This window comes from Coregonus clupeaformis, chromosome 1 (assembly GCF_020615455.1).
Source record: "Coregonus clupeaformis isolate EN_2021a chromosome 1, ASM2061545v1, whole genome shotgun sequence".
NCBI classification, from domain to species: Eukaryota; Metazoa; Chordata; class Actinopteri; order Salmoniformes; family Salmonidae; genus Coregonus; species Coregonus clupeaformis.
This window is the reverse complement of record NC_059192.1, coordinates 18010844-18033944: the sequence shown is the minus strand read 5'-3', so window position 1 is coordinate 18033944 and position 23101 is coordinate 18010844. Positions and strand designations below refer to the sequence as shown.

At 42.0% G+C, this 23101-nt stretch overlaps 1 protein-coding gene across 2 annotated transcripts in view; it reads right to left on the bottom strand.

Annotated features, from left to right (window-relative positions):
- LOC121539223 (rho GTPase-activating protein 22) overlaps nt 1–23101 on the bottom strand; it is a 36582-nt gene that overhangs the window by 6635 nt on the left and 6846 nt on the right. Inside the window, exon 4 of one of the 2 annotated variants that reach the window (XM_041847599.2) lies at nt 4452–4583. In XM_041847599.2, coding sequence (XP_041703533.1) covers nt 4452–4583 — 132 coding nt within the window. Of the gene's footprint in view, nt 1–314; nt 880–4451; nt 4584–23101 lie in introns of those variants that run through there. The other variant, XM_041847680.2, reaches the window with a different exon arrangement.

Genomic DNA, 23101 nt, shown 5'->3' with positions numbered 1-23101 from the left:
TCAATTAAAAAAGTATTAACATAATAAAATGACAAATAAATTATATATATATATATATATATATATATATATATATATATATATATATATATATATATATATATATATATATAAAATAAATGTTACATATTATATAAAATGACAAATCAATGGAAAGTTATGTTCAGGAATACCAATATGCAGCTCCTCAACATTCAGTAGTTGGATGAACAGTAAACACAAAATGCAAATGAAAAAAGGAGAAACGTAGAGGAAGGAGAAAAAGTTCAGACGGTCTTCACATCTACATCGATCAATCGCGCACCGCATCTCACCTGATTGTGCGCGACACCGCCTCTCAACACAGTCGCAACCACTAGACACCGACAGATCGGAGTAGTCGTAGTACGTCATCGAGCAAGTGCTACACGGAATCAGAGTGCGCTTTTCATACGTTCCAAAGCCACATTTACCAAGCAGCGACGGTCGAAGTAATTCAATCCAGTCTGGCTCGTGCATTCGAGGTGACTGGTTTTCTAAAAACACGTAATGAACGTAATGACACATATATAGACTTTGGTAATAGCGCAGCGTCCGAGCAGAATGAGACGAGGATGAGAACGAGAAGACAGGTAGTCAGCACATAAAAATGTAAATAGCAGACATGGAAGCGTCACGGGTTCTGCCAGCAGTATTCCTGTTAACGACAGTTCAATAAATTGGCGACAGTTCTATTCTTGATGGAGAGCGAGAACTGGAAAACATTCCTGCAGCCATGTACATTTGAGACGATGGAAACGAAATACACTGCAGTGCAACAGAACATTCAGGGGCCAATACAAAACGTGTCAATAGGCCTCAAATAATGTACAGATGGAATCCTGCTGTTATCAGCAACCTCGTGTACAGTGGGGAAAAAAAGTATTTAGTCAGCCACCAATTGTGCAAGTTCTCCCACTTAAAAAGATGAGAGAGGCCTGTAATTTTCATCATAGGTACACGTCAACTATGACAGACAAATTTAGAAAACAAAATCCAGAAAATCACATTGTAGGATTTTTTATGAATTTATTTGCAAATTATGGTGGAAAATAAGTATTTGGTCACCTACAAACAAGCAAGATTTCTGGCTCTCACAGACCTGTAACTTCTTCTTTAAGAGGCTCCTCTGTCCTCCACTCGTTACCTGTATTAATGGCACCTGTTTGAACTTGTTATCAGTATAAAAGACACCTGTCCACAACCTCAAACAGTCACACTCCAAACTCCACTATGGCCAAGACCAAAGAGCTGTCAAAGGACACCAGAAACAAAATTGTAGACCTGCAACAGGCTGGGAAGACTGAATCTGCAATAGGTAAGCAGCTTGGTTTGAAGAAATCAACTGTGGGAGCAATTATTAGGAAATGGAAGACATACAAGACCACTGATAATCTCCCTCGATCTGAGGCTCCACGCAAGATCTCACCCCGTGGGGTCAAAATGATCACAAGAACGGTGAGCAAAAATCCCAGAACCACACGGGGGGACCTAGTGAATGACCTGCAGAGAGCTGGGACCAAAGTAACAAAGCCTACCATCAGTAACACACTACGCCGCAAGGGACTCAAATCCTGCTGCGCCAGACGTGTCCCCCCTGCTTAAGCCAGTACATGTCCAGGCCCGTCTGAAGTGTGCTAGAGTGCATTTGGATGATCCAGAAGAGGATTGGGAGAATGTCATATGGTCAGATGAAACCAAAATATAACTTTTTGGTAAAAACTCAACCTCGTCGTGTTTGGAGGACAAAGAATGCTGAGTTGCATCCAAAGAACACCATACCTACTGTGAAGCATGGGGGTGGAAACATCATGCTTTGGGGCTGTTTTTCTGCAAAGGGACCAGGACGACTGATCCGTGTAAAGGAAAGAATGAATGGGGCCATGTATCGTGAATTTTTAAGTGAAAACCTCCTTCCATCAGCAAGGGCATTGAAGATGAAACGTGGCTGGGTCTTTCAGCCTGACAATGATCCCAAACACACCGCCCGGGCAACGAAGGAGTGGCTTCGTAAGAAGCATTTCAAGGTCCTGGAGTGGCCTAGCCAGTCTCCAGATCTCAACCCCATAGAAAATCTTTGGAGGGAGTTGAAAGTCCGTGTTGCCCAGCGACAGCCCCAAAACATCACTGCTCTAGAGGAGATCTGCATGGAGGAATGGGCCAAAATTGGGCCAGCAACAGTGTGTGAAAACCTTGTGAAGACTTACAGAAAACGTTTGACCTGTGTCATTGCCAACAAAGGGTATATAACAAAGTATTGAGAAACTTTTGTTATTGACCAAATACTTATTTTCCACCATAATTTGCAAATAAATTCATTAAAAATCCTACAATGTGATTTTCTGGATTATTTTTTCTCATTTTGTCTGTCATAGTTGACGTGTACCTATGATGAAAATTACAGGCCTCTCTCATCTTTTTAAGTGGGAGAACTTGCACAATTGGTGGCTGACTAAATACCTTTTTTCCCCACTGTATATCCTCCCGATGTAAAATGGAAATGATAGCCAACCGTTTTCAGTTTAGGCCCTCTACATGAATTAGACATGTTGAGCTAAAGAAGAGTCATCTTCGTCATTGCATGCTCCTTCTAAAATGTAATGTATGAAGCCACAAGGACTGGCTACAATAGTGTGCCTCCCTTCCAGTTCCAGGGTGTTGGTTGGTTTAAAGTTATGGCTATGATATGAAAGCACTGATGTCAGACAGACATACTGTGATCCTCCTATTTATAATGTCCTTTTTGTAACATAATATCTGGATATCCAGTTGCCTCCACACAACCTAGCCCAGTTATATTTCTGGACACATGTCAAGGATAGTAGCATACAGTAGACTAGCCTCCAGTGCAACGTTAGCAACTGTACAGGGTGTAATGACACACTAGTGAGGAAATGCAGACTTACAGCTCTGAAAGGAACTGTTAGTCTGTTCTGAACATACAGTGCATTTGGAAAGTATTCAGACCCCTTGACTTTTCCACATTTTGCTATGTTACAGCCTTATTCTAAAATATAATAAATTGTTTCAATCTAAACACAATAACCAATAATGACAAAAACAAAAACAGGTTTTTAGACATACAAAAAAACACACACAAAAAACAACAGACTCTTTACTCAATACTTTGTTGTAGCACCTTTGGCTGCGATCACAGCCTCGCGTCTTCTTGGGTATGACTCTACAAGCTTGGCACACCTGCATTTGGGGAGTTTCTCCCATTCTTCTCTGCAGATCCTCTTAAGCTCTGCCAGGTTGGATGGGGAGCGTCGCTGCACAGCTATTTTCAGGTCTCTCCAGAGATGTTCGATCGGGTTCATGTCCGGGCTCTGGCTGGGCCACTAATGGACATTCAGAGACCTGTCCAGAACGCACTCCTGCATTGTCTTGGCTGTTTGCTTAGGGTCGTTGTCCTGTTGGAAGGTGAACCTTCGCCCCCAGTCTGAGGTCCTGAGCACTCTGGAGCAGGTTTTCATCAAGGATCTCTCTGTACTTTGCTCCGTTCATCTTTCCCTCGATCCTGACTAGTCTCCCAGTTCCTGCCGCTGAAAACCTCCCTGACCAAGGCCCTTCTCCCCCGATTGCTCAGTTTGGCCGGGCGGCCAGCTCTAGGAAGAGTCTTGGTGGTTCCAAACTTCTTCCATTTAAGAGTAATGGAGGACACTGTGTTCTTGGGGACCTTCAATGCTGCATACATTTTTTGGTACCCTTCCCCAGATCTGTGCCTCGACACAATCCTGGCTCGGAGCTCTACGGACAATTCCTTCAACTTCATGGCTTGGTTTTTGCTTTGACATGCACTGTCAACTGTGGGACCTTATATAGACAGGTGTGTGCCTTTCCAAATCATGTCCAATCAATTGAATTTACCACAGGTGGACTCCAATCAAGTTGTAGAAACATCTCAAGGATGATCAAAGGAAACAGGATGCACCTGAGCTCAATTTCGAGTCTCATAGCAAAGGGTCTGAATACTTATGTAAATAAGGTATCTCTGTTTTTTTATTTGTAATAAATGTGCAAAAATGTCTAAAAACCTGTTTTCGCTTTGTCATTATAGGGTATTGTGTGTAGACTGATGAGGATTTTTTTTATTTAATCCATTTTAGAATAAGGCTGTAACATAAAAAAAATGTGGAAAAAGTCAAGGGGTCTGAATACTTTCCGAATGCACTGTACGTCATAAAATGATATTCTGTCTGTCAAACCACTGACCCCATAAAGCACAAGTCAAAGACGTTTGAATGACATATACAAAGAGCATAATGTGAGCCCTGACCAGAATATGCTTTCACTGAGCTTTAGAGGGAATTTTGTAATCATTCCGTCTAGTAATATAAGTCTGGGCAAAGCAGTTTACCTCTAGCCTGGCTAAACCAGACCAAACAAAGCAAAACAACAGTGAAATCATTTGGAATGCCAGGCTAGTTTACCTCCTCCAAAGGGTGCCCAGATGACCCGTCGTATGGCCTTGACCCAGTCATCCATGTCACTCTGAGAGTTGGCCATGAGTAGAAAGGCCTCATGACTGATAGCAGCACGGTCCTTTTCTCCTCCTGGACCACCTGAGCGAAAAAGAGAGAGAGAGAAAGAGAGCAAGAGAGAGATGAAGAGAGAGATAGAAATTGAGAAAGTGAGACATAGAGAGAGAAAGAGAGAGAGAGAGATGGAGAGAGAGAGAAAGAAAGAGAGAGATGGAGAGAGAGAGATGAGTGGATGAGTCTTTGGAAAGTAAATGTTGTTGCCAGACTCCAATCTGGGGGAAGACTGGACTGATGTTAATTAAAGGTTGATGAGTCCAGCAGCCACTTCAATATCCTCCCATGTTTTTTCCCCATACCACAGCTCTACAGGGGGAGATGGTGTCCTTCAAGATCCCATCGCTGTACTAGGCTACAATATGAGATCTTGTGAATGTTCAACAACCTCTGACTCCTTAAAAATCCAACTGTCTAAATAAAAATTCTGATTAGATTTTCAGCAAACAAGCTAAACATCAACTGGCCTCATCTCAGACCTGTTGGTAAATAATGTTGTAACTGGCATTATTACCACTAGATGGTGTAGTTGTTGTGTTTAGAATACAGTGACAGCTACATACAGAACAGACTGACTGAAATACCGATATAGACTATGTCTCAATTGATTGACCCTAATTGTCACATTTAAGTGATTAGTCAGATATCATTCTTTAGATGTGATTTTACTGTGGTCCAGTTATATGTTATGGTATCTCTTGCCATGTTACTCAATCGCATTTAGCTTGGGGAAGGTAAACCAAATATAAACAGCAGTGCCATAAATGCCTTTGTCACCCAGCTCAGCAAACTCACACCACTGTGATTATCACTGAGCAGACCAGTCGCTGTGTACTCACTTCCAAAAGGGTTCTTCGGCTGTCCCCATAGGAGAACCCTTTTTGGTTCCAGGTAGAACCCTTTTTGGTTTCAGGTAGAATCCTTTTGGGTTCCATGTCGAACCCTCTGTGGAAAGGGTTTTTACCTACAACCAAAAAGGTTCTACCTGGAACCAAAAAGGGTTCTTCAAAGGGTTATCCTATGGGGACAGCTGAAGATCCATTTTAGGTTCTAGATAGCACTTTTTTTTTTTAAAGAGTGTAGATACAGGTTTGTATTCTAGTACCTGGCTGAAATGCTTTAGTCATCATTACTTTCATCATTATTACCACATGCAGTCTTTTCATTCAGTCAGTACCTCATATACAGTACCTAATATTATTTTGATGAAGTACAGATGTCGGATCTTAATATGACCCATTTTGTCGCAGGAGAAAAATAATCCTGCAGCAGGAGGATTTGAATCAATATTCAATATTTAGAATTGCTGCCAGGGGGCAGCTGGAAGCGGTGTTTGTAGGCTGTACAATGCAGTACCATACCTAGGGGGTTATGGTTTGGGGAAGGCTCTCCAACCGACCTCATACCATCAAGTATCATCAAGTATTCTCATTGCTTGCTAGAGCATTGTGAACTGCCATAGCGCAGTTGTCTGAGAAGCACACATCAGCGCCAAACATTATAGGATCGCGCCCAGTGCTGGGCAATCATTTTTACACTTTGTATGACTGGAAACTAATGTTGGTGTAGTCTACTGTTATTATTTAACCAATCCAAAAGGCAGCTACCTACTGCCTACCTGCCTCCAAAGGCACCTGTCTTAGTAGGCTGCACTTTTCCAGTACGTTACTGACATTTGTAACGAGGCAGCATCACGTGATAACGCATTCACATTCCACCGAGCGGTAGATGTTTGCAGCCACATTGTAGCCACTGTAGCAGTGTGAGCAACCATCTCAAAATGAAAAAATCTGACACGAATAATAAGTAAACAAGTAACAGAATGGATCTCTTCAGTACCTGTTAATGAATGAAGTTGACACCGACCAGAATAATTATCCTACTGTATAGGGTCCTCTTCTAACATATTGCTGGTCTGCTGCTCCATCGTTGTAAGCTTGCGTGCATGATATTATACAGGCTACGATTTTTTGAGATAGCTAAATAAGATATTTTACTGACTGTTTAAGAATGATTAATAGCCAGAATAGTGGTGTTTCACTGTGAAGCTAATATTGCATTAGAGTTAATAATGTGCTTTTCTAATGAGTAGGCTTGCATTGTGATTAATTCATACAACTATCACACCCTTGCATATTATTAAATGACATTGATTTTCAAGATGTATATTTTATATTCGTTGATAACTAATATTGAAAGGTGATATGATGTAATCTAACTAGACTAGAAGGCCTAGGCTACTTCATCCTAATGTAAGCTCAATGCATTGTATACAAAACAAATACAGGCATGTGATAAAGGACCACATGACCAATATAATTATATAAATGCATATCAAACAGGAATATATATTCAGTTAAATGAATACAGCATTGTAATATTATTGATGCCTTTCTCTCTCCTTGCAGGGGATTAGACAGATGAACTGCAGTCACCAGATAGATGCCCAAGCCTCAAAACCAGAAACATGTGGAATAATGTTAACATTTGTATTGGTTTTCCTGTATCTGTGCATGAGTCCTTAAAACACAGTCCATTGTACAAAATAAGTAATTACCAAGTGAGGGATTTCAAGGAGATTAACCTCCAACAATCATAAACTTGTTCAGTACATAAGCTTGTTCAGCCACAGGTTTTTTTTATAGACATGACTGGAGTTTACAGTTTTTTGTTCCAGCCCTTCACTAACACCTAATTCAACTAATTGTGGTCTAAATTGAAAACTTACTCCAAGTGCAATCTCCTGGGACAGAAATCATGTCTGTAGTTTAGAATGAGCTTCATAAGTACATTGTCCTGACAAATCTGCATGATAAACAATAACATGGTGAATCTATTTCTATCTAACATTGCGATGTAGCACACTCCTGAATAATATCCTGGGAAATGATGATTATCCTGGTGCCTGGGAGGTTCACAACAAGTTATTTACATCTGCAGGGTGTCATGGTGGGATGTCCTTCAACCTGGAACAAGCAGAGACAAGGGGGGAGAAATTAACCTCACTTCTCAAATTTCAGTGCTGGTTCAAGTTGCTGAAGCCACAACTACCTTTATTAATGTGCAATCGTTTGGTTAACAGTTTTGTATATTTTTAGGCTTGGTCAAGTTGTTTAACAGTAAGAGTAGAATAACTTAGCCTCTAATTTTAACTAGCAACACCAACCCCAATGGTGCAACACAATAGGGGAAGGGAAAGTGGCAAGAAAAAGTTAGCTAACATTAGCTAGGTAAACAGACACTACATACAGCTAGCTAGCAAAACATATTCATCAACAGAATGCACAAATAACTTGGCTGGCTTGCAAGACTGAACAGAACACAGCTGGTTGCAATGTTTTTCATCAGATGTTGTTAAAATGTCTTACATCCAAACGAGTCGGGCAGGACTGTTTTCTCCTGCCAAGCCAATGCAATGGAGTGAAATGTGATCCGGTGCCCACTTTAGTCCCTGAAAACAAATAGGAAGAAATTATTTGTGCCATTACTTTAGCTGGCTAGCAAGTTCACTAATTCCAGTTCTTCACAATTGACACATTGCTGAATCTACGATTAGTTAGTTTAGTTGTTCATCTCTAAACAGACAATAAGCAGGATGAGATCGCCTGCTAGCTAGTTATCGTGTCCGACCCCACTGGGCACACACTGGTTGAATCAACGTTGTTTCCACATCATTTCAATTAAATGACATTGAACCAACATAGAATAGACGTTGAATTGACGTCTTTGCCCAGTGGGATGTGTTAGCTAGCTAACTTGGCAACGAGCTGATTAACACCAGTTACTCAGCATTTGAATTAAAAAATCATATGAAAGTAATTTGTAGATTTATTTTTACATAATTTGGTGAATAAATAAACGTTATACTTACATTTCTCAAAGTTATTCCTTTTTCTTCTGGAAAATGTTATCCCAAGCGGGGACTTCTGTGTGCCATTAATTCAGATTTTTTATTTTATGGGATTAGATTATGGGATTAGATTTGTATTTTATTAGGCTCCCCATTAGCCGACGCCAGTGGTGACAGCTAGTCTTACTGAGGTCCGATACATAACGAAAAATACATTACAGACAAAATACTTTACAGTTTACATACATTTAAAAACATTAACATGTAGTGTTAATGTGTCAGCATCTATCAGTTACACATACATGTCAGTACATACACACAAGAAGTAGGTCACATGTGGGAGAGGCATTGTACCGTGAGTTGTTGCTTTATTTGTTTTTTCAAACCAGGTTTGCTGTTCACTTGCACTATATGAGATGGAAGGGAGCACCATGTAATCATGGCTCTGTATAATACTGTACGTTTCCTTGAATTTGTTCTGGACCTGGGGACTGTGAAAAGACCCCTAATGTTATGTCTGATGGAGTAAGTGTTACTGGATGGCAGCGCTGTGTGTAAGTTGACTATGCAAACTGTTGTGTTCAGTAATATGGTGTCGTAGCTCAGTTGAGTATTGAATACTGTTGCTTTAAGAATGTATCAGGCACTTTTTCGTGAACGGAGGTGTGAGGATTGAATGAGTGAGTTTTGTATGAATTGTTAACATGATGATCAGTTCAGTTTAATTGCACAACAAGCCTCTGTGCATTTGTAACACAAACAATTTGGAATTTCCAACACATTAATGTTTCTTATAAAAACAAGAAGTGATGCAGTCAGTCTTTCCTCAACTCTTAGCCAACAGAGACTGATTACAATGAAGATCAAAACGTGCCGCTCTGTTCTGGGCCAGCTGCAGCTTAACTAGGTCCTTCTTTGCATCACTTGACCATATGACTGGACAATAATCAAGATAAGATCAAACTAGAGCCTGCAGGACTTGCTTTATGGAGTGTGGTGTCAAAAAAGCAGAGCATCTCTTTATCATGGACAGACCTATCCCCATCTTTACAACCATTTCATCTATATGTTTTGACCATGACAGTTTACAATCCAAGGTAACACCAAGTAATTTAATCTCCTCAATTTGTTCAACAGCCACACCATTCATTACCAGATTCAGCTGAGGTCTAGAATTTAGGGAATGATTTGTACCAAATACAATGCTTTTAGTTTTAGAGATGTTCAGGACCAGTTTATTACTGGCCACCCATTCCAAAACTGACTGCAACTCTTTGTTAAGGGTTTCAGTGACTTCATTAGCTGTGGTTGCTGACGCATATAGGGTTGAATCATCAGCATACATGGACACACAGGCTTTGTTTAATGCCAGTGGCAGGTCATTGGTAAAAATAGAAAAGAGTAGAGGGCCTAGAGAGCTGCCCTGCAGTACACCACACTTTACATGTTTGACATTAGAGAAGCTTCCATTAAAGATAACCTTCTGAGTTTTATTAGATAGCTCTGAATCCATGATATGGCAGAGGTTGAAAAGCCATAACACATAAGTCTCTCAACAAAAGGTTATGGTCAATAATATTAAAGTCTGCACTGAAATCTAACAGTACAGCTCCCACAATCTTCTCATTAGCAATTTCTTTCAACCAATCATCAGTCATTCGTGTCAGTGTTGTAAATGTTGAGTGCCCTTCTCTATAAGCATGCTGAAAGTCTGTTGGTAGTTTGTTTACAGAGAAATAGCACTGTATTTGGTCAAACACAATTATTTCCAGTTTGCTAAGAGCTGGCAGCAAGCTGATAGGTCTGTTGTCAGAACCAGTAAAGGCATAGCTCTTGTATAGCCACACCAGTATAGCCACTCTTGCATAGCGGAATGACTTTGGCATCCCTCCAGGCCTGAGGACAAACACTTTCCTCTAGGCTCAGATTAAAGATATGACAGATAGGAGTGGCTATAGAGTCAGCTACCATCCTCAGTAGCTTTCCATCTAAGTTGTCAGTGCCAGGAGGTCTGTCATTATTGATCGATAACAATAATGTCTCCACCTCTCCCACACTAACTTGACAAAATTCTAACTTACAATGCTTTTCTTTCATTATTATTTATTTTTTTATACGACGGCTGCCTAAATTTGCCCACTTTGCCATTAAGTAATTATTAAAATAATTGGCAACACCAAATGGTGTTATGATGAATAAGCCTTCTGATTTGATGAAAGATGTAGTTGAATTTGTCTTTCTGCCCATATTTTCATTTTCATCATTCTTTATATCATTGATCTTGACTTCATAATACAGTTTCTTCTTCTATTTGTTGAGTTTAGTCACATCATTTCTCAATTTGCAGTCCCACTCCTTTTTCCCCATCTCTTTCAACCATACAGTTGTATGTTTATCAATAAATTAATGAAGTGCAGCATCTGTATGCTCCTTATTAATCACATCCGACCAACAAATATTTTTTACATCATCCATATTTTGTATGATCTCTTATACACTATTTTAGGCCCAGCTTTTGGAACTTTGTCTTTCCTGGATATAGCCACTATATTGTGATCCCTGCATCCAATAGGTACGCATACAGCTTTAAAACAAAGTTCTACAGTATTAGTAAAAATGTTATCAATACATGTGAATGATCTTGCTCCTGTAGTGTTTGTAAACACCCTGGTAGGTTGACTAATAACCTGAACCGGATTACAGGCACTGTTACAGTGAGAAGCTTCTTCTTCAGCAGACAACTTGATGAAAACCTGTCAATATTCAAGTCCCCAAGAAAATAGACCTCTCTGTTTACATCACATACACCATCAAGCATTTCACACACATTATTTAGATACTGACTGTTAGCACTTGGTGGCCTAAAGCAACATCCCAAAATAATTGGCTTTAGATGAGTTAGGTGAACCTGCAACCACAACACTTCAATAACACTTGACATAAGATCTTCTCTAAGCATTACAGGGATTAGAACAGCGCCGGAGAAGATGGCTGCCGTTTTACAGCCCTCTAACCAATTGTACTATTATGTGTGTTTTTCCGCATTATTTGTAATTTATTTTGTACATAATGTTTCTGCCATCGTCTCTTATAACCAAAAAGAGCTTCTGGATATCAGGACAGCGATTACTCACCTCGTATTGGACGAAGATTTTTTCTTCAACGAGGCGGCCGCGAAGGATATCATACAGACACCCGACAAGGCCCGAATCCCTGTCATTCGCATGAGGAAGAGACGGAGATATCGTGGACGTAGGTCGGGGTGCCTTGCAAGGATCCGACGGCGAGCGAGTAAACTGCCGCTCCCATCAATCCTATTAGCCAATCTTCAATCATTGGAGAACAAATTGGATGACCTAAGATTACGGTTATCCTACCAACGGGACATTAAAAACTGTAATATCTTATGTTTCACCGAGTCGTGGCTGAACGACGACATGGATAACATACAGATAGCGGGCTATACTCTACATCGGCAGGATAGAACGGCTGACTCCGGTAAGACAAGGGCTGGCGGTCTGTGTATATTTGTAAACAACAGCTGGTGCACAAAATCAAATACTAAGGAAGTCTCGAGGTTTTGCTCGCCTGAGGTAGAGTATCTTGTGATAAGCTGTAGACCACACTATTTACCAAGAGAGTTTTCATCTATATTTTTCATAGCTGTCTATTTACCACCACAAACCAATGCTGGCATTAAGATTGCACTGAATGAGCTGTATAAGGCCATAAATCAACAGGAAAACTCTCATCCAGATGCAGCGCTCCTAGTGGCCGGGGACTTTAATGCAGGGAAACTTAAATCCGTTCTACCTAATTTCTACCAGCATGTTAAATGTGCAACCAGAGGAAAAAAAACTCTAGACCACCTTTACTCCACACACAGAGACGCATACAAAGCTCTCCCTCGCCCTCCATTTGGCAAATCTGACCATAACTCTATCCTCCTGATTCCTGCTTATAAGCTAAAACTAAAGCAGGAAGCACCAGTGACTCGGTTAATAAAAAAGTGGTCAGATGACGCAGATGCTAAGCTACAGGACTGTTTTGCTAGCACAGACTGGAACATGTTCCGGGATTCTTCAGATAGCATTGAGGAGTACACCATATCAGTCACTGGCTTCATCAATAAGTGCATCGATGATGTCGTCCCCACAGTGACCGTACGTACATACCCCAACCAGAAGCCATGGATTACAGGAAACATCCGCACTGAGCTAAAGGGTAGAGCTGCCGCTTTCAAGGAGCGGGACTCTAACCCGGACGCTTATAAGAAATCCCGCTATGCCCTCCGACGAACCATCAAACAGGCAAAGAGTCAATACAGGACTAAGATTGAATCGTACTACACTGGCTCTGACGCTCGTCGGATGTGGCAGGGCTTGAAAACTATTACAGACTACAAAGGAAGCACAGCCGCGAGCTGCCCAGTGACACAAGCCTACCAGACGAGCTAAACCACTTCTATGCTCGCTTCGAGGCAAGCAACACTGAAGCATGCATGAGAGCACCAGCTGTTCCGGATGACTATGTGATCACGCTCTCCGTAGCCGATGTGAGTAAGACTTTTAAGCAGGTCAACATTCACAAGGCCGCAGGGCCAGACAGATTACCAGGACGTGTACTCCGAGCATGTGCTGACCAACTGGCAAGTGTCTTCACTGACATTTTCAACATGTCCCTGACTGAGTCTGTAATACCAACATGTTTCAAGCAGACCACCATAGTCCCCGTGCCCAAGGACTCTAAGATAACCTGCCTAAATGACTACCGACCCGTAGCACTGACGTCTGTAGCCATGAAGTGCTTTGAAAGGCTGGTCATGGCTCACATCAACAGCATTATCCCAGAAACCCTAGACCCACTCCAATTTGCATACCGCCCCAACAGATCCACAGATGATGCAATCTCTATTGCACTCCACACTGCCCTTTCCCACCTGGACAAGAGGAACACCTACGTGAGAATGCTATTCATTGACTACAGCTCAGCATTCAACACCATAGTGCCCTCAAAGCTCATCACTAAGCTAAGGATCCTGGGACCAAACACCTCCCTCTGCAACTGGATCCTGGACTTCCTGACAGGCCGCCCCCAGGTGGTAAGGGTAGGTAACAACACATCTGCCACACTGATCCTAAACACGGGGGCCCCCTCAGGGGTGCGTGCTCAGTCCCCCTCCTGTACTCCCTGTTCACCCATGACTGCATGGCCAGGCACGACTCCAACACCATCATTAAGTTTGCCGACGACACAACAGTGGTAGGCCTGATCACCAACAACGATGAGACAGCCTATAGGGAGGAGGTCAGAGACCTGGCCGTGTGGTGCCAGGACAACAACCTCTCCCTCAACGTGACCAAGACAAAGGAGATGATTGTGGACTACAGGAAAAAAAAGAGGACTGAGCACGCCCCCATTCTCATCGACGGGGCTGTAGTGGAACAGGTTGAGAGCTTCAAGTTCCTTGGTGTCCACATCACCAACGAACTATCATGGTCCAAACACACCAAGACAGTCGTGAAGAGGGCACGACAAAGCCTATTCCCCCTCAGGAGACTGAAAAGATTTGGCATGGGTCCTCAGATCCTCAAAAAATTCTACAGCTGCACCATCGAGAGCATCCTGACTGGTTGCATCACCGCCTGGTATGGCAACTGCTTGGCCTCCGACCGCAATGCACTACAGAGGGTAGTGCGTACGCCCAGTACATCACTGGGGCCAAGCTTCCTGCCATCCAGGACCTCTATACCAGGCGGTGTCAGAGGAAGGCCCTCAAAATTATCAAAGACTCCAGCCACCCTAGTCATAGACTGTTCTCTCTGCTACCGCACGGCAAGCGGTACCGGAGTGCCAAGTCTAGGTCCAAAAGACTTCTCAACAGCTTCTACCCCCAAGCCATAAGACTCCTGAACAGCTAATCATGGCTACCCAGACTATTTGCACTGCCCCCCCACCCCATCCTTTTTACGCTGCTGCTACTCTGTTAATTATTTATGCATAGTCACTTTAACTCTACCCACATGTACATATTACTTCAACTACCTCAACTAGCCGGTGCCCCCGCACATTGACTCTGCACCGGTACCCTCCTGTATATATAGCCTCCCTACTGTTATTTTATTTTACTTCTGCTCTTCTTTTCTCAACACTTTTTTTGTTGTTGTTTTATTTTTACTTTTTTGTTAAAAATAAATGCACTGTTGGATAAGGGCTGTAAGTAAGCATTTCACTGTAATGTCTGCACCTGTTGTATTCGGCGCATGTGGCCAATAAAATTTGATTTGATTTGATTTGATTTGATATGGCTCTGAATATACAGCAACATCTCCCCAATAAGCATTCCTGTCTCTTCTATAGATGTTATATCCTTGTATTGCTACTGCTGTATCATCAAAGGAATAATCTTAGCGAGTCTCAGACATGGCTAATATGTGAATGTTATCTAATGTCAGCAAGTTATTGATTTAATGAACCTTATTTCTAAGGCTACATTCAGTGGGGAGAACAAGTATTTGCATGCAATAAAATGCAAATTAATTACTTAAAAATCATAGAATGTGATTTTCTGGATTTTTGTTTTAGATTCCGTCTCTCACAGTTGAAGTGTACCTATGATAAAAAATTACAGACCTCTACATGCTTTGTAAGTAGGAAAACCTGCAAAATCGGCAGTGTATCAAATACTTGTTCTCCCCGCTGTATATTAATATGGGCTATTTCCAGCCCTTTCCTGGGTAGTTTATCAGAGATAGACATAACATTGAAAATAACACAGCCATGCAATCTCCATAGACAAACATTGGCAGTAGAATGGCCTTATTGAAGAGCTCAGTGACTTTCAACGTGGCACCGTCATAGGATGTCACCTTTCCAACAAGTCAGTTGGTAAAATATCTGCCCTGCTAGAGCTGCCCCGGTCAATTGTAACTGCTGTTATTGTGAAGTGGAAACGTCTAGGAGCAACAACCACTCAGCCGTGAAGTTGAAGGCCACACAAGCTCACAGAACGGGACCGCCGAGTGCTGAAGCGCGTGGCGCATTAAAATCGTCTGTCCTCGGTTGCAACACTCACTACCGAGTTCTAAACTGCCTCTGGAAGCAATGTCAGCACAAGAACTGTTCGCCCGGAACTTCATGAAATGGGTTTCCATGGCCGAGAAGCCGCACACAAGCCTAAGATTACCATGTGCAATGCCAAGCGTCAGCTGGAGTGGTGTAAAGCTCGCCGCCATTGGACTCTGGAGCAGTGGAAACACATTCTTCTCTAGTAATGAATCACTTTTCACCATCTGGCAGTCCGGGTTTGGCGGATGCCAGGAGAACGCTACCTGCCCCAATGCATAGTGCTAACTGTAAAGTTTGTTGGAGGAGGAATAATCGTCTGGGGCTGTTTTTCATGGTTCTGGCTAGGCCACTTAGTTCCAGTTAAGGGAAATCTTAACGCTACAGCATACAATGACATTCTAGACGATTCTGTGCTTCCAACTTTGTGGCAACAGTTTGGGGAAGGCCCTTTCCTGTTTCAGCATGACAATGCCCCCGTGCATAAAGCGAGGCCCATACAGAAATGGTTTGTCTCCCTGCACAGAGCCCTGACCTCAACCCCATCGAACACCTTTGGGATGAATTGGAACGCCGACTGCGAGGCAGGCCTAATTGCCCAACATCAGTTCCTGACCTCACTAATGCTCTTGTGGCTGAATGGAAGCAATCCCCACAGCAATGTTCCAACATTTTGTGGAAAGCCTTCCGAGAAGAGTGGAGGCTGTTATAGCAACAAAGGGGGGACCAACTCCATATTAATGCCCATGATTTTGGAATGAGATGTTCGGCGAGCAGGTGTCCACATACTTTTGGTCATGTAGTGTATGTTCGCCCTCTGGCTGGTATTGTCATCGCAACAACTTTTTATCTATTTGACCAGCATTCCGTAAAGTATTTCCTTGTTTACCATGGAAAATCTACTGTGGCAATTTACTTGACAATTTGTATGAACGGAAATTAATGTTGGTGTAGACTGTTATTATTTTATTTGTTAATCGTTTCCTATTTATGTTATCCAAATGTGTAATTTCTTATCAAGATCAGGGGGAAAATATTCCTGGACTGTCCATATTTGAAATGTGTAACTACATCAAGTCAATCGGGGGGATTGACTTATTTGTGCCAGAAGGGCAAAGGCTGGAATCATATCTACGTGACACGGTAGGCCTATGTGTGCACAATGAAGGCAGCGTCCCTAACCGCTAGACCACCCCAAGCCACAATTGAACTCAATTTTGACAGTTCATTCGTAACTTTAGGATACACTAGACATGTGTATGTCGTAGCCTAGTGGAGACCAATTTCTATATTGTGTTATTAAGCTATATAAAACAACGGTTGTTGATGTGAATGTCTGCATTTCAGATAAATGTTTGTACATTTGAATGTTGCAGTAATAGGACCTAGGCCATTATGTTGATAGCAAGCCTGATCCCAGTGAATAGACTGCCCCCGCATGGAGAGAAAGAGAACTGCTCATTTTCAGCCTCTCACAAGGCTCATTTGAATTTCCTGATACATTACATTTTTTACATTTACGTCATTTAGCAGACGCTCTTATTCAGAGCGACTTACAAATAGGGAGCAGGAAAATTCTCTGCGACAGAAGTGTGATCAAGTTAAGAGCCGACATCTGTAGATAGAATTCCTGTTAGTGCATTGCTGCCATATATTACTATATCAGTTGAATATTAGAATCAGTTGAAACCCCCCTATGCCCGAGTAAAAAGTAATGAGAATTCCCTTGCCTTCATAAAATATTACATTATGATCCTATCATTTGACTGGTGGAATATTGGTCCTGTGAAGGTATACTGTATTTCCCACTTGTCTTCTGCTTCAACACAACTTACTCATATACCAGACAGGCAGAAAGCAATAATTCTTAGCTATCTGCTGCCATCTGATATATATATATTCAATAAAACAGAGAATAAAGGGACTCCCACTGTAGGAGACGATCAAATCATTCACCAAATATAATACCTTCTGCTGTCTTGTACCAAATATACCTTCTAACCGTCTTGTCTTTATTGGCTACTTTCGGTTCTAAAACATAGGACTTATATTGTTACAGCTTCAAAAGCACTTCTTCAAAATGCTGTTCCTTTATGTGGTCTGATAGGAAAGCTAAAGCTCTTCAGACCCAGTTCCTGTCATTAATAACAGTGTAAACCAGATGGATCGCTTCCCTCCAGGTCGCCTAGCCAACGGGAAAGAGAGAAATCATGCAAATGATAAAGATGTCCTGCCGACGCAGACATAAAGGAGCCTGAACACAGCCAATAGTTCCTCTTCCAGCCCACCGCCAGCCGGATAAGACAGCTTCACAAAATCAATCAAGAAATGGCAGACTGTCAAAAGATCTAAGAAAATCCTCTGTTTGAGGAAAGAAAGTAAAAATATTTGATTTGGAGACAAGATAAACCAGAGCTCTGGGATTTAATGAAAGTAAGTCTCACTCCTACAGAGCACAGTGAAGGGCTGGTATTTTGATAAGGACACTTCATGTTCCACAGAAAACTGCAGTGAAGGTCATTTTTTGATGATAATGATTCCCTCAGGTTGGTAAATGTCAGACTGCCCACTGTGCTTGTGGATGGATGGATCCTTAGTGGAAGATGAAGGATGGGTTTTACTGCAAAAAATACATTAATTCTTATCGCTGATTATACTGAGTGAACTTAGTTAACTGACTGCAGTAACTGGTAAGCAGTGTGTGTACAGTATGTGTGTGCGTTCAGTGTTAATTTAATTACATTTTTATTTAACCTTTATTTAACCAGGTAAGGCAGTTGAGAACAAGTTCTCATTTACAACTGCAACCTGGCCAAGATAAAGCAAAGCAGTTCGATAAAAACAACAACACAGAGTTACATATGGGGTAAAATAAAACATAAAGTCAAAAATACAACATAAAATATATATACAGTGTGTGCAAATGTAGCAAGTTATGGAGGTAAGGCAATAAATAGGCCATAGTGCAAAATAATTACAATTAGTATTAACACTGGAATGATAGATGTGCAAGAGATGATGTGCAAATAGAGATACTGGGGTGCAAATGAGCGAAATAAATAACAATATGGGGATGAGGTAGTTGGGTGGGCTAATTTCAGATGGGCTGTGTACAGGTGCAGTGATCGGTAAGGTGCTCTGACAACTGATGCTTAAAGTTAGTGAGGGAGATAAGAGTCTCCATCTTCAGAGATTTTTGCAATTCGTTCCAGTCATTGGCAGCAGAGAACTGGAAGGAATGGCGGCCAAAGGAGGTGTTGGCTTTGGTGACCAGTGAGATATACCTGCTGGAGCGCATACTATGGGTGGGTGTTGCTATGGTGACCAATGAGTTAATAATGAGCCGGACAATTATTCTGAGGATTGGGTGTGGATTAACTCCTGTTGACCTTGGTGATTGATCAACCTTTGAGGGATAATCAGAAAAGCTTGCCCTTCAAATGAAAGGAAGGACTCTTCACAAAACCTGACTGCAGTATGTTATACAACAACAGAGCCAGCAACTAAAGATAACACTTATTTGAGCCCCTCAAGTGCCCCTACTAAGTGCACCTTCTGTTGTGGTATGACATACTGCACTATGGACAAAACTATTGAAATACACAACAGACAGATTAATCTCAACCGCCAACCTGGTCTCAGAGCATTGGTTCTGTATGTAAATCAGAGACGCTCCATTTAGTATGATGTGTTACGTTTCGTATGGTATGTATTAATTTGTGGATGTCCATCATCCATTTTGTATGATATGAATTACAATTCATATGATATGTTACAAATGGCAATTCGTACAATATGTTATGAATTTGCGTTACGTATGATATGTTATGAATTGTAGCCAAAGTTAGCTAGGCTAGGGATTAGGGTTAGGAGTTAGGTTAAAGGTTTAAGGTTAGGATTAAGGTTAGGGTTAGGATTTAAGTTAAAGGGTTAAGGTTAGGGTTAGGGGAAGGGTTAGCTAACATGCTAAGTAGTTGCAAAGTAGTTAAAAGTAGTAAGTAGTTGCAAAGTTGCTAATTAGCTAAAATTGTCCTTGATGAGATTCAAACACGCAACCTTTGGGTTGCTAGACATTCGCGTCCACCCCAACCAACCACCCTGCTTTCGTTTTTTCCTTAAGTAATCTTCTGTCTTATGTAACCATACAAAACGTAACATATCATACTAATTTGAGTGTCCTGGATTTACAGTCTAGTCTATGAGATCAGGCTTCAACCGCCCATAGCTGTTCAATGTACATTGTAATTACAGTACATAACATGTACTCAAATGAAATTAAATGACATTTTCCAACATAACTCTAAAAAGGTAGCTAGCATTACCTTGCAGGTGTTCCTGTTTGAGCCCGGTGGGCTTACAGCAGGCCAGCCCCATTCCCATGCTTCACTGAGGGGAGCTGGCAGTGCTACAGCTGGGGCATGAACGGGGTACACGCTGCGCTCCTGGAGGTCGTATATCTTTATCCACAAGCAGGTACTACTGGGCAGACGGTGCCAATGAGGCATGGCTCGATGCCAGGAAAAACAAAACCCGAAAAACAAGTCCCTTATTTTTCATCCATTCACACTGTCCCCCATTCACTAACATGGGCAACAGCAAATCCCTCTATCCCCTGGCTCCCCTATGGAGAGGCAGGTCCCAGAGGAAGAGCTAAGCTCTCCTTGTGTTGCCTTGCTCTCCCTCCCTGGCTGTGTGCAGCTGTGCGTGGAGTGACTGGAAGATGGGCTGCTCTTCCCTTCCTTACCAAACAAACCTCCACCGTCCCCACACACACTCTCTAGAAAAACAAACAGACCCTGCTAATCAATCAGGAAGCCTCTGGCTGGCCATATCTGTGATGGTGATCTATAGTATGAGTCTAAACCGCAATGTACTGTATCAATGTAATGATGTTGTTGGATCACACGCTGCTGTAGGCTAACTAGTCCTGTGGTGTTTTCCCTTCGCCTTAACTGACCAGAAAGAGTGGTGCGTGTAGGTTTGTTAATAGGGTCCTCAAGACCCATCTATAGATCCATGGAAATCCTCCAGCACTAATTCCTCTGCAGCTCAGTTGGTAGAGCCTGGTGCTTGTAACGCCAGGATAGTAGGTTCAATTTCCAGGACCACCCATATGTAAAAATGCAGAGGCGCAACTTTGGTTTTAGAAGTGGGGAGGACATATTATTATTATTTATTTTTTAATCCAGTCAAATAAACACTCCAAAAATCCTACCCGACCGCTCAGAGGCGTCCGCATGGTCCTAAAGCACACCGTTGACTCGTTTTGTATCACATTCCAACGATAAAACTGCGGGGGGCAAAATTGCAATTTCAGAATGTGGAGGGAACATGTCCCCCCTGTCCCCAGTGAAAGTTGCGCCCCTGTAAAAATGTATGCAAGCATGACTGTAAGTTGCTTTGGATAAAAGTGTCTGATAAATGGCATATATTAATTCCAGCATGCTGCCCGTAGACATGGGACTTAGATTGTTTCCATTTCTTTGGCAACACTATCTGGGGTCATGTAAGCAGAGCTCACACTGAAGCTCAGATGAAATGTAGGTATGCATTAATATTGTCTACTTTTTAAACCTGGGTCACATTACTCAAATAAACAAGGTCACAAACATATCAGAACCGCGTCATTTCACACAGCAATTACCCATAGAGACTTTTAAGGATCTTGTTGTGGTCTATCCCTACTCTCTCTTCTGAGTCAGCCTGGTCTGTAAGAAATGATCAGACAGACATTCAGCACTGACAGCAAGCTGAATTCAGAGCAGAAGTACTATAAGTCTTTAGAGAGGAGGACTGTCCCTTTGTCTAAAACTTTTACCTGTGTGCTTTATAAAACCCATGGATGTTGCATGTGTAGGGGAAGGGAATAGACAAACAGATATTTGATAAGGCTGAACTTAGTTAAATACTCTGTGGGAGAGCTGGGGGCAGGGGACAGGCTCCAATTGTGTGTGTGTGTGTGTGTGTGTGTGTGTGTGTGTTTGCACGTGCACTGGCTAAACAAGTAGCCTGCAATAATTAATTAGCTGAAGTGGTCACGTTTACCCAGGCTTGTGTGTTAGTGTGTGTGTGTGTGTGTGTGTGTGTGTGTGTGTGTGTGTGTGTGTCACCATCCTTTCCTGGCTGTTGTTTCCCAGCTGGCTTTATGGCTAGAGACCAACACAAAAGGAAGCTTAGCCTTGAGTATCCCCCTTAAGCACAGAGAGCAATTAAAAACCACAGATTATTACAACTGTTTCCTTACTCTGATAGGCTTTCAGTCATAGCCGTATACTTTCAGTTGAACCAAAATGGATTGTTGGATTTGGCTGTGTTTTGGTTCATTGCTTGCTTTCTAGGTCCCAAGAATATTACAGTTACAATAAGCAGGATATTTGACCTTGAAAAGGTGTGAGGCCTCCCAAACGAGTTTAATAACCCTTGGATATGAGGACAGAAGAAATGCAATTAGAGATGTTAATTTGGTCATACAGTATGTCTATCAATGTAAATGTTCTTGAGGAAAGGAGTGGAGATGTATCATGTATCAATGTATCATCTCCTGCCAAATGTTGGAGTAAAACAAAATGGAGCTACTTGTACCCTTAATGAGTTAGTCTCAGTTTGCAGGTGCCTTTGCTTCTCTTTAGTTTGAACAGGGCAATGACCTTAAACACAACCTGCAAGGGTGTTTATTGCCAGAGCTCATGCATAGAGAGAGTCAGTGAATTGAGACCCAGGAACACAATATCGCCCATCCTTGCTCTGAAAGGATGATGTGACGAAGTAACAGAAAACGAAAGGTGCTAAGAGGAATTTATGAAACGTGCTATGAACATCATACAGACAGTAGCCTCAGGGCTCTCTAACCCCCCCTCAGTCAAAAGCCAAATTGGCCAATGAATTGCAGGCACTGCTCTCTGCCGGAACCGGTTTTGAAGTGGCTGGTATGAATGAGGACATAGGACCATCAGTCCAAAGTGGATCTGACTCCATTTTGGCTGATATGGATGAATGTAATAGTCCATCTGGACCCACTGTAAGAAGTGTACAGAAAGCTTCCCTGCACCTCTGTTGAAGCCTTACAGTAATACTTGTTTACCATGATCCCCTGTTTCCCAACCCCCCTTACTAAAGTGCCAGAGTGGATCTTTATTGTAATGCGAAAGTCAACCTAAGCCCTCAGTGGCTGTTCATTTCAAAGCTGAGAAGCGAAAAAGCTTTCATTTAAGCTGATTAACAATAAAAGAAAGAGGGAGAAAAAACAACAATGGCCTGAGAATTGAATAACTTGTAAACTTTAGATTTAGGGGGTATGGAGGGGATGAGTTGGGTTTGGGAGTGAGAGGTATGCAAAGTGCACAGCCCAGATTGAAATTCAATCCCCTTTCCATTCTTCCATTCTCACTGTTTTAATGGTCGTCAGAAATGGCCTTGTCTGCCTGCCTGCCTACCTGCCTGCCTGCCTGCCTGCCTGCCTGGCCCATCCACACTTGGTTGATTGGGGTCACACTCTCCTGCAATATTTACTCAGCATAAATAAAACACACAGGGACCCACTGGGAAAAACCACATAGCAAATACCCTTTTACTGAGTGATATAGCTACCTCGCACACTCTGAGTGACTTTAATTGAAAATGACCATTATTA